The sequence below is a fragment of the Quercus lobata genome, chromosome 6 (genome assembly GCF_001633185.2).
Source record: "Quercus lobata isolate SW786 chromosome 6, ValleyOak3.0 Primary Assembly, whole genome shotgun sequence".
In the NCBI taxonomy this organism is placed as follows: domain Eukaryota; kingdom Viridiplantae; phylum Streptophyta; class Magnoliopsida; order Fagales; family Fagaceae; genus Quercus; species Quercus lobata.
This window is the reverse complement of record NC_044909.1, coordinates 1,672,627-1,691,219: the sequence shown is the minus strand read 5'-3', so window position 1 is coordinate 1,691,219 and position 18,593 is coordinate 1,672,627. Positions and strand designations below refer to the sequence as shown.

Genomic DNA, 18,593 nt, shown 5'->3' with positions numbered 1-18,593 from the left:
GAGATATTGACCTCCCACATAATCATAGGAATAGGAGCCTCTCCATTTGAAATGGACTATATACGTTATAGACTATTAGATCCAGAAAATAAAATACTGAAATGAAATTCTCTTATCAACATCCTAATCTCTTTATTTTCATTGAAATGAAGAAGATTGTGTTCTATAATCATAGATCTTGATAATAATAGAATGTGTACTTCTCTTAACAATCCAAATGTGTTACCTTTTAAGGAATTTACACCTCCGTCTCCTTTTATTTTTAGGGGTTTGTAGATGTCTATACTCTATAATAACACAAAATAATTCCGATCATGAACTAGGTTATGGTGTCTTAAGATTTTGACAAAAACCCTAGAAACTAGATAGAATATATTAGAGGTGTGATCCTTAGGAAACCCCATCTTTGGAAAATTGAAAAGGCTAATTATTGCTTCACATCAAACCATGCACATGCTCTTTCCTTAAAAATTCTTATCTTCAAATGTAACACCATATGTATGAAAACTCTAATTGAATAGTTTTGAGTAATCAATATAATGTATAAAAACACTACTTAACTCAAAAAAACTTAAACTTATAAGTTGGACCCCAACTATGTTATGGTATATTTACCACTTACCCTTCTCATGTAGTATTATTTAATGTGAGACTATCATTACCCACTGCCTAACTAAGCCACTGCAAAATGCAAAATTTGGACATTATCTCCAATGTTCACATTAAAATAAATAAATAGAAACTGCTAAAGCTGCTAGCTGAATTCACATCCTATAATCTTCTCAAAAAAAAAAAAAAAAAAAAAAGAAAAATTCACATCCTTTTTTTTTTTTTTGATGCGAAATTCACATCCTATTGTTTGCACATTTTGATGAAACTTAGGGATATATATATGTCAGAAAATTAATATTTCCTAGAAGGGCACATATAACTTAAAACCAAAGGATATTTTTAGAATTCCATCCTTTTCTTTTGCAACTCTGTTTCTTTTCTCTTTGCTTTATCTTTATTTTCCTACCAAAAATTAAGAATGATTACATAATGGACTATTTTTCTTTTTATCTATATTGAAACAGGGTCAACGGCATCATTGCTTCCCCCCCGGAGCACAAAAATATATTCTGTTCTTAAAACTCTCTCTAGTTCCGGTAATCAGGCAGTGTGGTCTTTGCTATGACCAATTTGTCATTTCTTTGAATAATTTAGTTTTACTCTTCCTTTTTTTTTTTTTAAATAAAATATTTTAGCAACTCATGCAAGTATTAATCAGAAATTATTTTTTTCATAATGTTGAATCTGTTCTGAGATAGTGTCAACTTATAAAGAAAATAAAGTGAAAAACTTGTTTTCACAGAGAAGAGTTAAGTGAACTGTAGGGGCATAAGCCATTTTTGGACAGTAGTCTTTGTTCCCTTATAAGGCAAGGAGCCTTGGTGGTTACTAGAAACACGGTTTAGTCTCTCAGGTTTTCAAATCCCTTTATTGCATTTCCTAATGCTGGCGCATCTCCACCACAAGTACCATAGAGATTATCCACAAAACGAAGCTCGCCCCCAGATTATGCTAATACGCCGCCACCCACACAACAGAATTCATCGCTAGAACCAGCTAGAATTTCATCAGCCACAACCACAAAACAACTTTGTAGTATCTACAGTTGGTTCGCACCCAGCATGGTGATTTTCTTTGTTCCTATCTCCATTCATCTATACTCATCATGCAACTTATACTTAGCTAAAGTGCTTTGATATGAGTGTGTGCAAAAACGTGTATTCTCACTTATCGGAAAATTTCCACCCATCTCTTGATATAGCACGTAATTTAACCACAAACCATTGTGTTGTAATTCCCCAAACAAATAATATTCACAAACTATTTTTCTTTTTCCTTTCTCAATTACAGCTTGGTAAACGTCTGGAATGCTTTATGGCAAAGATTGTAAAGTTTCATTCACTATATAGACTTAAATGACATGCAAATCCCAACTAAATGCCGTCTTAATAGGACAATGTGACATGGATCCCGCTTCAACATTCAACTGCATGTGGATCATAGTTTCTTGGCATACAGAAAGCAGGATATATGTAACCGAAGTTTGATTGTATGATAGATATACCACTTCTTCTGTGAAGACATAAATAGCAAAAGTACATGCCAGTTTCCTCATGTCCCTAGATGTCAAGAAAATTAATCCTTCCAACCATCAGACCATTCATCTTCATCCTTATTAGGTTTAGGATATTCTTCTTGCCAAGACTCTTGATCGCATTCAACTTCTTTAGAGGGTAGAGGGTTTTCTTCATCATTGTTCAAGTAATTTTCCTGTGTGGGATCCTCATCAACAAACTCCTCCTTTTCCGGGAGAGTACAACCCTGATATGAGTGGTTGTCTGCACAATGCCATAAAAGCATGTTCCAGTGGGGGTCCTGAAAAAAATGCAAAAATCTGGGTGTTAGCAATGTAAAAAACTATATCCTGAATTTGTTGGCATGTAAGCTCAATCAATTTGATTACTTAATGAGAAGAAAATCACAAGACAGGTAAGTTTAACACATCAGATTTTGGTCTTAATCATATCTGAATTGTTTGACACGTTCATGAATACCTTTTTTTTACCTAACAAAAGAAACCCTGATTTCTCCATGCTTCTGCAAAGGGGAAAAAGCATTTATCCTTTTTTTTTGATAAGTAAAAGTTTATTGATCTCAAAAAATGGAACACCCTAGTACACAGGGAGTGTACAAGGGTTCAAACAATCAAGAACAAAAATTACAAGAATCTAAGAAATCAAGAAAGGATGGAAAGGATTGGTTCCGCAAAGCAGCCAACCAATCCATTAATGTTCTAAAGAAAAATAGCTTCAAATCTGATATGGATCTCTCCTTATCTTCAAAGCACCGACTATTTCTCTCCCTCCAAAGGCACCACAATAAGCAATGAGGAACCATAAGCCATATATACCCATTTCGATGACGGCCAAAACTGCCTTGCCAACAAGCTAGAAGCCCCACTACATATTGTGGCATAACCCAACTCACTCCAAACAACCCGAACACCATAGCCCACATATCCATTGCAACCGGGCAATGAAGAAAAAGATGATCAACTGATTCCCCATTACACTTGCACATATAGCACCAATCTAATATCCAAACCTTCCTTCTTCGTAAATTGTCAATCGTTAAGCATTTCCCTAAAGCAACAGTCCAAACAAAGAAAGCTACTCGAGAAGGAACCTTCTGCTTCCAAATGCTTTTCCAAGGAAAACAATAGTCAGTAGGGCCCACTAAGAGATTGTAATAATCCCTAACTGTGAATCCCTTCTCTCTAACAGACTTCCAGCACATTTATCCTTTTTATGTTTAATCAACAAGAAGAGTAATATCCTATCAAAAAAAGCAAGAAGAGTAATATCTAAAAGAGTCATTTCCAAACTCATTGGTAGGAAGTGCTGCAAATATGAAATAACAGAGCAGTAGCATAAGCAGCACATTCAGAACATGCAAAGAGCATAATAGCATAATTAATTTTATTCACAAGAATAAGAGTAATCTTTTAAAAAATGTGTATCTTATTACCATCAGGTTTTGTTCATAGTAATGTGTGGGTTTTCTTATAGTTACCTAAATTAATCACAAATAATAGCTTGCAATAGAAAAGGCATTACCTTGTTGATGATGTGTGGATTCCCGATTATGACCAACAAGGATATGGCGCGGGTTACAGCCACATTAAACCTTCTTGGATTGCTCAAAAATCCCAAACAATACGTTCGGTCAAATTCATTGTGTTTGATTGTTGAACGGACAGTAGATATAATAATTACTTTCTTCTCTTGACCTTGAAATTGTTCAACACTTCCAACCTTGATATCTGTCATATCCAAACTTTCAAGGGTGTTCTTGAGTTTTAGCACTTGCTGCCGATAAGGTGTTATCACCCCAATATCTTCCTCACTCAGATTTCCAGTAGCAGTCAGTCGCCTGATGACCTCTACTACCTTGCTTGCCTCGATTCGGTTAAACCATGATGGATTATTTCCTTCCCTCTCATCACAACCTTGGATACCAAAGAAAAGAACAGGAAAATCCCTGTTAGGAAGGAGATTCACCCCATCCAAGAAGGCACTTTCGTCATCTTTACATGCAATTAATTCGCTATTATAGAACAGCATTGAAGGGAGATAAAGAATTTCTGGGTGACACCTGTAGTTCCGCACCAATTTTGTAACATAATTTTCCTCCCCATTATAGTAAATGTCAGATTCAGACAATCTTTCCAAGTAAGATTTCCCCAATCCATAAGTTTCTGCCTCTTTAGAGTATATTACTGGACCTAACTGCATGGGGTCTCCAGCAAGAACAACAACTGTCTTTCTTTGACAAAGACTGGCTATAGGAATCATGGTTTCTGGCTCTGAAGCTTGGCCAGCCTCATCCAAGAAAATATGAGAGAAGTGGCCTCGCTTGACATCTTCTGCATAAAGAAGAGAGGCACTCATATAAGTCGATATGACGATCCTATATCGCATGAGGGCATTCGGTGGAGGACACTTGAAGATATGCTCATCAAAGAAGCAAAAGCGGATAATATTAGGTGTTACATCCTCATAAGTACGGCTAGGTGCATTGAGCCTGAATATTTCATTATCGTGAACCTTTACAGCCTTTTCACTGAGGAGCTTCTCTAGAATGTGGTCTGCTGCACTATTTGAAGGGGCACACACAAGAATCCGAGCATTCTTTCGAGTTGTGTAGAGCTGGAGGATTGCTTCCACTAAAGTCATAGTCTTACCAGTACCTGGAGGCCCATGAATCACATAAGGCGGTGCTCCTTTGCAGCCAAGGATCATCTCAACTGCACACATCTGCTCAGGATTAAGATGACATGATATAGGCACCAGTGGAGTGGTTTCAATCAGCCTCATGTTAGGGGCCTCAGATGGAAATAGGAACTCTATCTCTAACCTTGCTGCAGCTTCAATGGCTTGATATAACCTTCTCATGTTGACTCGATTATATTTGAACCGTATATTATAGAGATTCCCATCTCTATGCCACAAGTGAAAGTCTTTAGCAAACTTCAGGTAAACTTCATCAGCTTCAACACGGTGGATAAAACCCTATAGAAAACCACATTCAATTTTGGGAAAACTGCTCTAGGATTCTAAATATTCAACTAATAGTGAAAAGACTCAATATTTTCTTTTTAATGAGTAAATACTTTATTAGAAATATAGAAGCCTAAATACACAGATGTGTACAGGATTCTTTGAAGAATTATAATCTGAAATTTAAACAATAAAAATAAAAATCAAGAAAAAATGAGATAGGATAGTGCCTAAAGTTGACATCCAGTCATAGAACAACCTCAAAAATCTAAAGGGATATGGGATAATGTTATACACCATCAACTGCTTGACCTGTTCTCTCCAAATGGACCACCTAGACAATGTGGAATAGCATTCCAAATGTTACCATTTTTTTATGAACAAGTTTTGTTTTCCAAGAAGCAAGCAAGTCAAACTCAAAAGCCTCTTCTTCACCACCTGTTGAAACCCGGAACTGGAATAGAGAACACTAGTGATCACATATCTATTGTCATCCAACAGCGGAGCAGAAGAAGACCAACCAATTCACAAGAATATTCACACATACAATCAGTCCACCACGATTAGTCTCCTCTTAATATGGTTATTGCTATCAAATTTCCACCAAAAAAACGCCCTTTCCCATATGAATTTTGTACCATATGCTCCTCTAAGGGAAATTGCTATTAATTTTCCTTCTAAAGGCTATATAAAAACGAATGAACCTAATATTTTTCATTACACACCATGCCGCCATCTCCCAAAAAAAAATGTGCAACAAACTTCAAGTTTCAATTCGGGATGAAATGCACAAAGTAGGATTCCAATAACAAATACTGCCCTCTTCCAATCTTCCCCTATAGGCAGCAAAAGTGTTCTTATAAACAGCTAAAAGAAACAACTCTAGAAACAAGTCCTTCAAAGCCTTATCCTCACCACATTTTTTTTTTTTGATAGGTAATAAAGATTATATTCAAAAACACTACCTTATGCAGAAAAACATAAGGCAAAGAGAAAAATACTAGGCGTGGAAAAATCATCTACTAGGCGTGGAAAAAGATCATATCTGCTCATCCCATGAGATCCTCCAACCTCTATATACTCCAAGCCACCACTAACAAAGCTCTTATAAAAACTTAATTATCTAACCCTCAACCCACCTTTACTAGTAGAATAGACAAAACTACTTATAGCTTTCACTCAAAAGGCACTTCCTCCTTCCATGAGAATGGGTTTAGTGTATGGTCATGAGTTCAAAACCCACTAGATGCATTTGCAACTTATCGATAAAAAAATTAACAAATTAAAAAAATAATGATGATGATGAGGACGATGAAAGAGAACATGAAAACCACCATATTCAGAGGAAATGACTTAGTGAGTCCAAAGCAATTACAACTCTGAATGGCCAAACATTTCAAGAAGTGTTACCAAAAAGTGACATTAGTTCAATTGCTTAGCCATATCTTTCAAACTACCAAGCATATTGTGTGAAACTTGTTCCATTAGAAACTAAACATCCAAGTTCAAATGAGCACAATAATAAATAATAAATTACAAGGAAAATATATATATATATATATATATATATATATATATATAAAGGCTCCAATTATTTCGTTGTAAAACTATGTTCTGAAGTTTGGTGCAACTAAAAATTGCTAATGAATAGAAAACATTTTAATGGTCAATGGAAATTTTAACTAAATCGGTGATAAATAATCTACACTTTGTAAAAGCATGAATCATTTTTGGAGCAAGCTTGTAAAAGCATAAATGCTCTAAATTTTATAAAAAGTTTTATATTGAAACAAATGGAGCCTAAACGTAATAGTGATTAACATACACAAGGCACTTTTCAACTATGCACAAACATGTCTATTTGACATAGGTGAAATACATAAGTCAAATGAGAACTACTCATGTTGGACCATTATTTGCCAAACAGGAAAACATCAAAGGAGGCAAGAATCCTTCAATTTGTTCTATAGCCATTAATCAAAATCAATGGATGGTTGAGAGTATGATGATGATATTTTCTTTTTAATAAGTAAATGAAATTCCCTAAAACATCCAAGAGATCCCAGTAGAACACCACCTATATCTTCTTATCCGAACAATGCATCTGACACAAATAATTTGCCCATCTTTTTAATCAAAATCAAAAAGTTCAGTAGTTCCGGAAACACCTCAAATTTTGTAGCAACTAGTATCACACATAATTATGGATAGAAGTTGCTGATACATTCAAACCATTGAAGACAAACAAACATGAACCTGATATGAAGTAGTCTCATTTTCATCTTCAGAGGCAAGCCTGGCAAAAATATCATCTCCTTGGACAAGTGAAGGCCTTCTCTCGGCAAGACCTGGAACCACAAGGGACAAAAAATGAGCTCCCCTCTTCCTCATAGTTACACATTCCATGTCATGACCCCTCATGTCTTCCTGAAGTAAACAACATGCCAATTTTAGAACAAAATAAAAAAAAGGACTCTCATTTAATCATCATTATTGTTCTTTACTTTGCAAATAAAAAGTTACCTCCCATTGTATTTCTTCCATGATTACTAAATTCCTGAAGAAGTCAGTATACTTTTCAATTGAAAGGCCTTCTTCAACAGCATTCGGGATCTGCTTTTTCTCAAGCAATTCCCTGACTTCCCTTGGAATGTCATATCGAGGAAGTCTGTTCTTGAAAACTTTGTCCGTTTTCTTCGGAGGACGTACACCCATAACAAATGTACCATCAGTCACAACTTGCTTCTTTCTTCTGTCCCTTGAATAAGGCCTTCTAGAAGCCAAAGACTGTGATATGTTATCATCACACATAAGGAACACCACTCGTTCTATCCTTGTACTCTCAACATCAAAATACATAACTGAAGTGTGCAAACCAATTGTCTTTGGTTTGCAAGAGATCCATACAGTCAAGGTCTCTCTTGGCTGAATCATCCTGTCCTCCAAGGTGAAAAAGTCTACATAGCCTCTGCTAGTTTCATTTCCTGATGGCGGCTTCATCAGAGAAAGTTTGAACGAATTCTCAGGAGTTGAGGCAAAAATTGAAACAGACCAGAGATTCACTGGTTCACTAGTAGTATTCTTGATGGTAATTGACTCTGCAGCGGTTTCTCCTACGACTATTGATTGCGGGTTTCCACCTGACATAGGAAATGGGACAGAAATAACAACAGGACCCTCTTGATCTGGGTTGTAACTACACACAGATTGAGCGTCCCCAAAATCAAGAAACCCAATTTCTCCTTTGTCTCCAACAGTAGAGAATTCCTCATCCCACTTACCACCAAAGTCACCCATCACCAAGTAGAGACTAAAATAAACAAACTGTCAGTTTCAATAATTACAAACCTAAAAGAAAGGAAACAACCCCATAAACAAAAAGTGCCCAATTTTTATTTGAATAAAAATAAAAAATTACATGCAATACTACTTAAAACCCCCCAATTACTTAAGCTACATTGAAAGTATAAAAAAACAATCAAAATTCAGAAAGATCAAGGATAACATAAAAGATCTCAAATACCTAATAAACTCAAAATCAGAAGCACCATAACCTAAAGAGAATCAAGTAGTACTAGATTGCAATAAAGCATACTAATGATAGGTAGAGCCACAAAGAGAGTAAAACAAACAGTCATCGTTCTGATTGGCATTCCTTACTTTAAGGTTCAATGAACCAAACATCAATGCCCAAATCCCATATAAGAATCAAAACCCCCCACAATAACGTTGTCCACAATAAAAGCAAAGACAGACATATTAGAAACTGTATGGAAAACAAAAGGCAAATGCAGACTATGGTTAAGGAGACAAACCGTGGAAGAATCAAAGAGAGACGCTTTTGATGACAGAGACAAAGACAAAGAGAACCCAACTTTGATCAAACCTCAGCCTCTTCAATAACCTATGACAAAACAAAAAGTGCTCTCTCAATGCAAATTAATAGCGAAAAATGCAATGACCCTTTTACTTCAGTAACCAGAAGAACCCCAAAACAGAAACAAAATCATATAACCTTCTTGTAGAAGTATTTTGATGTGACTTTTATTATATTCCAAAAAAAAAAAAAAAAAATTGTAACCAAAAAAAAGGGAAAGATATAAACTTGATGGCATTGGCTTATTATTTTCGTACCTTTGGGTGAAAAATACAGTATCTTGGCAAAGCATTCACAAGAAGGGTATGATTGGGTAATCAAAATGGAACCCAGTTTACCCATTTATCATTAAAAGGTGAAAACTGAAAAGTGAAACTGCTCTCTCTGTAGGGAAGTGTGTGTAAGCCTGGTCTGTACTGAAAACTGAAAAGTGAGATTGCTCTGTTCTGTAGAGGGAATGAGAGTCCCATTGTTTTTAGGAGGTGGGTCTATTGTTAAAAGGATTTGATTGGTGGAGCTTAGAAGTGAAAGCGTCTTTATTGTTGGAGCCTCTTCAATGCCTTCAATTAATTATAATTTAATTAATTGAAGGCATTGATGGGTCTTCAATTAATTAAATTGGCCTATTGGAAGTGCATCCCTTAATATTTTTATTTTTTAGTTTTTAGAAAATATTTTTAGTATTTACTTCCATCTATTCACGTTTTTTTTTTGGCTTTTTTTTACTAAAATCTAAATGGTAACCTTATTTTTGTTGAATTATCATTATCATTGATAAAAGTTTTTTTTTGTTAGTCAGCGTAGTCTTTAAATTTTAACATTCTTATTAGGATTGTCTATTGTCATTTACAAAATTGTTACTTTTCAAATATGGATTTAGTTTAGGTACAATGCATTTAGTACACTGAACTTGGTTAGATGGTGATATATGTTCAAAAGTAAACACATGTCATCATCTCAACGGATCTAATATCACTGAACACTACACCTAAGTCTGACCCTTCAAATATATAATACTAAACTCTAACTTCACAGTAGTTTTATTATGATGACCAATTTTAAAGTTTAAATAAGAACGAAAATGATAATTCATCCGTTTTTTTAAATGGGAATAATTCACCCATTTGAAGGGTATAATCTAAATATTGACTTTTTTTTTTTTTTTTTTTGTCAATAACATAAGGAGTTAGCTCCAAATTTGAACAACATTTTTACTGCGTGATAATTCATTCAAACCAACAAACGCACTTAAAAAAAATAAATCTAAAACATGCAATTACTAAATGGAAATATTGATTAAACAAAAACTTTAATAAATAAACATGTTAAAATAATGGAGTGATTTGAGATTTTTATCCAAAAGGTGTGTACACATCACATACCCAGTGTAAGCACCTTTTGTAAACCTCAAGTAAATTAGGTCAGAAATGGCCTTTAGGGTTAGTTCTTAGGTCACATTTGGGTTTGAGCTTGGTTATGTTAGGCCACCTTAAGGTTCATTGGCTCATTGGGTTCCATTCCATATACGATGTTAATCATTTTGAAATTGAGTTAATTTCTTGTCATTAGGACCGGGGACCTCAGATATAAGTCAAAAAAAAATGAGGTGTCTATATACGTTATACGCAAAAAAGTATATATATATATATATATATATATTCCGCCAATAAATCAAAATGTAAGTTAAGGGAAATATTCATTCCTTAATAATAGTTATTTATAACATCTTGTGCATTATTAGAAAAGTATGTTAAAAATTGAAAATTATTCTTTTAAGTTTTAAACAAGCTTTCTTAAATCCTTTCTTTTTTCTCCCTACAATCCAAAACACCAAAATTTTATCTAAAAAATTAATAAAACTCAACAACTACAAGTCCAAAACAAAGTGTAAAAAAATTTACTTAAACACCTTTTACATGATATTAAGACCAAAGTTACCAATAAAAATTTAAAATAGAAAAAATGATAGTTGGAATAAGAGACGACAAGAAAGAATTGAGAAAAAAATCATTTCTATTATCACCTATTTATGTGGATTCATGAGAGAGAGAGAGAGAGAGAGAGAGAGAGAGAGAGAGGGGGGGGGAAGATAATGAGTTAGGCTGTGATAGAGTGAAGAGAATAAAAAAAAGAATTTTATTAACATTGTTAATGATAGTTTCTAAATTTATTGAATATTTATGTTATTTGTTGAATGCAAATAAATTTTATTTTTTTTGGCTGAATAAAAAAGGGGGATCTCCGGTATGGTCTTATCGACCTCATGCCACGTGACGGTAATGGATAATACCACGTGTACCATACAGGCTTTACTGGGGCTATCGCTCAAACCACTCCTCTATGAGTGCAGGACGAGGACTCCTACTATCAAGCCACATCTCCGTGTGGTGTTGAATGCAAATAATTGAGTATGATGTATGAGCTATTTAGTTATATTTTTACCAAAATTACTAGTTTGACTAGCTTAAAAAGAATGCTATTACCGACATGATTAAAAGTTAGTGGATTGAAAGAGGTTTTGTGGAAAAGAATGCTCTTACCGACACAATTAAGTTATTAAATTGAAAAAAAAGAAAAAAAAAAAGAACGAACGCATCTATTTGATCATTAGGACATTCCTTTTGCCTTTTTATCGTCAATCTTTTTAAAATAATTGGGTAGTGTTTGTTGCATGCATATGTGTGTATATACACTCATCTACAAACAACTAAAAATATGCATTGAAGACACAATTTCAAGTTGGAATTCGTATCTTCAACTCACGTTTTTTCAATCGTCGCATGCCTTTATATCCATATGTGCAACAAGATTTTACTAAAATAATTTGACTTTAAAGTTCAAAAGGTAAAATGGAAAATTAATACAGATTCTTTTTTTTTTTTTTTTTAAAAAAAAGGGAAATTAGATACATCCAATTTCAATGACAATTGTCTAACGACAGTGCTTTCAGAGATTGAAGTATCTAATTTTATGTTTTAACTTATCCTGGGTGTGAAAATTATGGCTTAGAAGTTAGAAGCAATTTATAGCTTCATGAAGACCGTTCCCAACTTGCAAGGACTGAGTGGCCTTTCTTAATGCAATGATCTATATACTGTTTAATCATATCTTGTAAACGTGTTTAACCTTAATTTTAAAAGCAAAATCACCCAATACTCAAATTTAACCAAAGAGATTAACTCAATCGGATCATGCATTTAGCCAATACAGCAGCCTGGCATTTTCTGCATGACTAACAAATTCCTTCACCATTACTTTCAAGAGACAAAGCTGTTGACATTTCATCTTACATCATTGAGAAAATAAGGTGTGGTTACCTCTTATAAGTTTTGAAACAAGACATTTTCTTTACTGCTCATGGTAAATGTAAAACGATAAACAAAACATCTTTCATCAAGGTGTTAATTGTGGAAAGCACTGTGAGAATTATATTAAGGCATGGTCAAACAAGTCCCACTTGGAAGAAAAAAGAAAAAAGAAATGGAAAAACACAAGCGTTGTATTAATTTTCTAACAATACAACTATTCTGGCATATCAGCAAATGAAACAAGAATAGTCGGTACGAGTATTTCAATCTAAAGTTCAGGAAGAGATATGTAACTTTCCCTTTTAACTCATTTAAATTAAAACATAAAAAGGAATTTAGGCTGTAGAAACTGCACCATCCTTGACAGATTCACGCCAGGCATACTCCCTTGCTCCATCCTTGTTAACAATCTTGATAACAAAGTTTGGTGGTGACACAACCAACCGGGATCGAATCTCCAATATGCACTTATCAACCAAATCAATTGCTTCTTCAACCGACATGCCACTGTGGTAGTGCCTATCCAACATGGAGAGAGAAAAATAGGACCCATAACCAAATGCTCCCTTGTCAAGTTTATGAAGTGTAGCGATGTAGTCAATATAGTAAAGGGATGGGCCTGTCTCCTTATCGTAGCCAGCCAGAAGGATATTCACAGAGTATGGATTCTGAAAAACAAATATCACAATTATATCAAGTAGCCAAAGTATCAATTACCTAGCAATTATGCCTATAAGATGTGTATGTCCCCACATGGGGATGTACTAGGCAACCGCATTAGCAACTATAACTCCTTAGGACCAACTCAATGAGAGGGGCACAATCACAGAACAGATCCAGAACAAGCATTTATATGTGATATGATTATATAATTACATCCCCTCCCCCTTCCTATCTCTCTCTCTCTCTCTCGTGCACACATTTTTTTTTTAGGTTTCTCTCTCTCACATTTACACATAGAAATGAACACAAAATTATGGCAACTTCTGAACATAACGAGCATAGCTCTATGTCAACTGGCTTAAACGATTACCTCTTGATCTTAATGCAAGTTCACTAGAGAAGACCACTGAGCATCAACGTTAGTGTTCTTCTTTGTTGGGTATATATATTTCAATTTGATTACAATTAGGAAAGAGGCATTACTGCTATAATAAAAGTAGGCAGAAAAGTTTAAGTGAGGTATCCTCCCAAGGAAAAACTCAAAAGAACATGGATGAAGCACCAAGAAGGAATGAAAGAAAAAATCTGGAAGCTAAAGCTTAAACTAGAACAAATTTCTCCAATATCACTATACTAAGAAGTCAGCCTCGAATTACCTGATCTTTTTAATCAAAGAAGATATGCAATCAGCAAGATCAATGGTACAAATAACTCAACCTATACATAATCCTCCAAGCACAACAATAGACCAATCACAGTATCTCTCCACCACAATGTCAGCAACATATGGTGATTGATTAACATTCCTTGTGCCGATAAAGAAAAGCATATAGCTTTCTTTATATGACATCTTGAAAAGGCAAGAATTAAAAACCTGTTTAAGAATCCTGTAAACCCCCTAAGATTCCTATCCTTTTTTTCTTTTGCTATTAGTAAGTTATATACACAACCAGCGAGCATTGAACCAATGACCTTACCATGGATCCCTGCCTAGAATAAACTTACAATATAACCATCTAATTATCAATTACAATTTCCATATAGCAATGACTGCTATTTCCAAATGAGAAACCAAAGTAGAAAAACAAAACCCTCAAATGAGCTCAGAGTCTTTAGGCCAAACAGGATGGGTTCCCACTGTACATGCCTAGCTGAGGATATATATATATATATATATATATATATATATATATATTACACATGTTTTAGTTGTGTGGGGGCCTAATTGATCTTTTGTTTCTCTAAAAGTATATATATGAAAGGATGCTGACGTGCAAGTGAGATGGATGACTCACCAACAGGAGTGCTGATGGGGTTGTAAGTTAAAAAAGGACATACCTTTCCCTCGATACTAGCTCCAGAGGAAGGACTAAAAGACACTCTTGTCCAGGCTGTGGGAAGATAAGCCTACTTTGGTCTTCAATCAAACTATGTCGTCTCTTAAGCTGTGTTTGGATGGGTGGAATATAGGGAGGATGGAAAATATAAGAGGGAAAATGGGATGGAAAACTCAGTTTTCCACTGTTTGGGAATGGGAAGAAAATAGGGGGAGTGGAAAACTAGGGAGAAAATTTTCTCCCTGGGCCCACAAATTTTTTTCCTCCCAAATTGGGAGGAAAAGCAAGGGGGGAAAACTGCACTAAGGCAGTTTTACGGTAATGCCCTCCCTTCCTTTCTTCCTTTTTTTTCTTTTCACGTGACCTGGAAACGTTCTTTTTTTTTTTTTTTTTTTTTTTTTTTTTTTTTTTTTTTTGCTTTGACCTGAAACGTTCTTCATTTTTTTTTTTTTTTGACCTGAAACGTTCTTCTTCTCTTTTTTTTTTTTTTTTTTGACCTGAAACGTTCTTCCCTTTTTTTTTTTTTTTTTTTTTTTGTGACCTAAAACGTTCTCTTTTTTTTTTTTTTTTCTTTTTACTTTTTTTCACGTGACCTGAACATTTTTTTTTTTCAATGTGACCTGAACGTTTTTTTTTTTTTCAAATATGACCTGATCTAATTTTTACATTATAATAAAAAAAATAATAATATAAATTTATATATGTGATGTGATAAATTTAATATTATGTAATAAGTATAAATAAATTTATTTCTTACATATTATACAACAAGGGTATAATAGTCAATTTATATAAATTACATTTTTCATCCTTCCCTTTTTCTCTCCAACCAAACAAAAGAGTTTTCCACCCTCCCACTTTTCCACCCCTCCAACCAAACATACAAGAGGGAAAACTAAATATTTTCCATCCTCCCACTTTTCTATTCTCCCACAATTTTCCATCCTCCCACTTTTCCACTCCTCCATCCAAACGGACCCTTAGTGAGAAAAAGAGGTAGCACCTATTCTAAGGTAGCCAAATGGTAAGCCCCAAATTCTTTAAACAAAAACTTCAAAGCAGATGCTAATTTTTTTCATTATAATCAAAAGTGAAAGTTCCTTATGTCATAGCCTCTATTTATAAGAGAGAAACTCTAACATTGTATCATAACCCTTAATTACTGAAACCCATGCATATCACAATAACTAAAAATAACTAAAAAACACAAACCCCCATAATTTGATTAATATTTTTCCTACATCAACTTAGTCTCCTCAGAAGCACAAACACAATAAAAACCTATGTGTCCGTGTCATACACGTGCCAGACATGGACATGCTTGGGACATGATTGCATGAGTGTCAATTTATCGATAAAGCATGAAAGCCTTCCATGATCTTCTCTCTCTCTCTTTGGGGTGCATCTTCTCTCATATTTTAAGTCTGGTATAATCTTTATTTGGGTGGTCCTCATATTAGACCAATATCATTTGTTCTGATTTCTTTTTTTTCCCCAAATATATAAATATATATATATATATATTTATATAAATGTGTAATATTTAAGAGTTCCTTTGTTTAATGTTCTCTTTCTCATGACTGACACTTAATTGTATTTTTCTAATTACTGTTTTGGTTAATTTTTTGTAGTTTATTTGCACTCTAAACATCAATTTTTAGGCATCAATGTACTTTTTTGCTATCTATTATTGCTTTAAAATTTATATTAAATATGTTTTCAAGAAACTTTTTTGGTTATTACTCATTTTTAAAAACCTAGAACAAACATAAAATATGCCTAAAAGTACATTTATTTATTAATTTTTATGTTCTTCCCAAGTCATGTCCTAAATTTACAATAACTGTCATGTGACTGTGTTTTTTACCTTCTGGTTTCCTGTCTGTGTCCGTGCTTTTTAGGTCTCCAAAAACCATATTAGCACTAAGTCCCCAATGCAAAGTCCAAACCCATATTACCAAATAGTGCATTTTAACACATACCAATCCCTACTAAACTGGATCCCAAATCTTTGATGTTGCATCCTTAACTATCATATAGATTTAACTACTCATAAAAGAAAATGGCCCTCATCCTCCCAGTCTAGATCTCAATCCACCATTTGGGATATTCTTTTTGGGTATTCTACATTTCTACTGTTGCTTTAATACCATCATATTTAGTCTATCATGAGTTAGTATGGCCTGAAATGCTTGACACTAAAAATGAAGCAAAATCATGCTCATTTACACATTAAGCTTTCTTTATCTTTTTCTTTTTTTGATGAGTAACGTAACTTTATTGGTGAAAATTAGCCCAAGTACACAAGGGGTATACTATGGGTACAAACACAATCAATCTCTCAAGTTATAATGATCAAACAGATCCAATAAAGAAGTAAATAGAAAATGATTCCAAAGCTAGAATCCAATCAAACAAAGATGGAAAGAAAAATAACTTAAGATCAAGAATAGACCATTCACAATCCTCAAAACTTCTAGATTCCTTTCCTCCAAAGACACCACATCAAACAATGTGGCACTACCTTCCAAATGACTATGTTCCGATGATGACCAAACTGACCCTGCCAGAAAGCTAACATATCCTAAACCCTCCTCAGCATAACGCTGTCAAGTGTGAACACCAAACAGACCCAATACCATAGTCCACAACTCCTTAGCTATAGGGCAATGAAGAAATGAACCAACAAATAACAACTTATAGTCATTCATTCTACTACAATCTTAATAAGTAAATGAATCAACAAATGCCTTCGGCATTTTGATACAAGCAAATATCTCATGCTCTAAATCATAAATATCCTGATCTCTCCAAGGATAAAAAAAAAATACTACAAGATATCACAGTGTTTTCATTGGTAAGTTAAGCACAGAATCAATCAGTTTTGAACTCACGTTCTCCTTCTCAATCATTCATTCTTGTGGGAAGAGGAAATACAATTTGAGCCAAATCTCATTGGCAAGATATCATAGTTGATAATACAATGAATTCATTCTTGGCTCAGAATTACACTTGCACAATTTCTTTCCATAGAATAATTCCCATTCATATATACAAGCCCCAGTTCACCAATCAAAAGCATACAAAACTATCTACTTCCTATAAATTGCACAATTTAATTTAAATTTTTATTTATTTATTTTTATTATGGGTATCCAAGCAAAATACCACACGAGACATAATAAAAGAAAAGAGTTAAACTCGTTAGACCTAACCTTCTTCACTGACCTTGTCGACTGTCGCTGCTATCAATGATTTACTACACAAACCCAAAGCTACTTTAACTTTAATAGGTGGTCATGCATGGCACACATAAGTTGAGCATGTTTGCTTATCATGTGTATGGAACGAACCTGAGAACACAGACCAGCAAGAAGTAAATGGAGCTGCAGAACATTGTCATCTGCATTCTTCACAAATAGAAAAAAGAGGAAGTGGGTGTGAGAATGTTATCAACTTTACTAGTGTTTACGGGTAGGTAGAGTCTGGAGTGTGAACTATATATAGTATATATACTAAAGTTACTTTAAGGAAGTTAAGGCATTCTCATCAGTTTCATGATTTCATGCCATAGGGGCCGGATAAACTACAAAAATTAAATGTCTTTTTTTTTTTTTTTTAATTTTTTATTGAAAGTTTATTCCAATGGCATTAATAACTGGGTCGAGAGTTTTCCATTTGACCATTTGAAATTTTAAGTGCTTGACACGTGATTTATTCTTCAATTTATTTAGTTAGTACAATATGGACTAATAATTAATTACGTATACGTTGCATGCTAACTTCTCAAAAAAAAAAAAAAAAAAAAAATTACGTCTACGTTTGTTACATCATTGCCATGTATTAATAAATTACAAGGGTAAATACATTTAAGCAATAATCATTTATATTTGGTGCATTAATTATTATTTATGAAAAGAAATTTATATAGTTATTTATCTCACTACAAAACTTGAGTCCTTGACAAATACTGGATTTAGATTTCAAAACATCGTAGTGAAAGGGAGAAATAGCATGATGTTGTCCATTTTGCCACGAAAGCTCACAGCTCATAGATTAGAGGCTTATTGGGTGATGGTAGTTTCAATATGTTGTAATATGAAATTGAGGATTTTATTTATTAAAGGATTTAGTTTACAGAATAGTATAAGGTGTAGGTGTAATCCCACTTGGGGATGTGTGGTCCTCAAAGAAGTGGATTGTGGGAACTCTTAAGAGTCCGAAAGATATCTTATAGAGGTGAAGGGAACCTGAGTCTTGTTCAGTCTCACATCACCTAGATAGAGCGAGTTGTTGC

At 34.1% G+C, this 18,593-nt stretch overlaps 2 protein-coding genes across 4 annotated transcripts; both read right to left on the bottom strand.

Moving 5' to 3' along the window:
* Window positions 1-1,820: 1,820 nt before the first annotated feature.
* LOC115994517 (probable RNA helicase SDE3) lies at window positions 1,821-9,489 on the bottom strand. Of its 3 annotated transcripts, none has more exons than XM_031118704.1 (6): window positions 9,246-9,488; window positions 8,927-9,015; window positions 7,635-8,421; window positions 7,368-7,538; window positions 3,669-5,123; window positions 1,821-2,427 (listed from the first exon to the last, which is right to left on the bottom strand). In XM_031118704.1, exons 3-6 carry the CDS (start codon window positions 8,406-8,408, stop codon window positions 2,188-2,190), a joined length of 2,640 nt encoding a protein of 879 aa, XP_030974564.1. In that variant the 5' UTR covers window positions 8,409-8,421; window positions 8,927-9,015; window positions 9,246-9,488; the 3' UTR covers window positions 1,821-2,187. The 3 variants fall into 3 exon arrangements, with proteins under 3 accessions (XP_030974564.1, XP_030974563.1, XP_030974565.1); XM_031118705.1 differs by lacking the exon at window positions 8,927-9,015 and adding an exon at window positions 2,607-2,649 and having other exon boundaries at window positions 2,340-2,427; window positions 9,246-9,489; XM_031118703.1 differs by lacking the exon at window positions 8,927-9,015.
* Window positions 9,490-12,469: 2,980 nt separating this feature from the next.
* On the bottom strand, window positions 12,470-17,208 carry LOC115994626 (proteasome subunit beta type-2-A-like). Its single transcript, XM_031118835.1, has 4 exons — window positions 17,191-17,208; window positions 16,759-16,902; window positions 14,298-14,366; window positions 12,470-12,964 (listed from the first exon to the last, which is right to left on the bottom strand). The coding sequence occupies exons 1-4, from the start codon at window positions 17,206-17,208 to the stop codon at window positions 12,632-12,634; spliced, it is 564 nt and encodes a 187-aa protein (XP_030974695.1). The 3' UTR covers window positions 12,470-12,631.
* Between the last annotated feature and the right edge of the window lie 1,385 nt (window positions 17,209-18,593).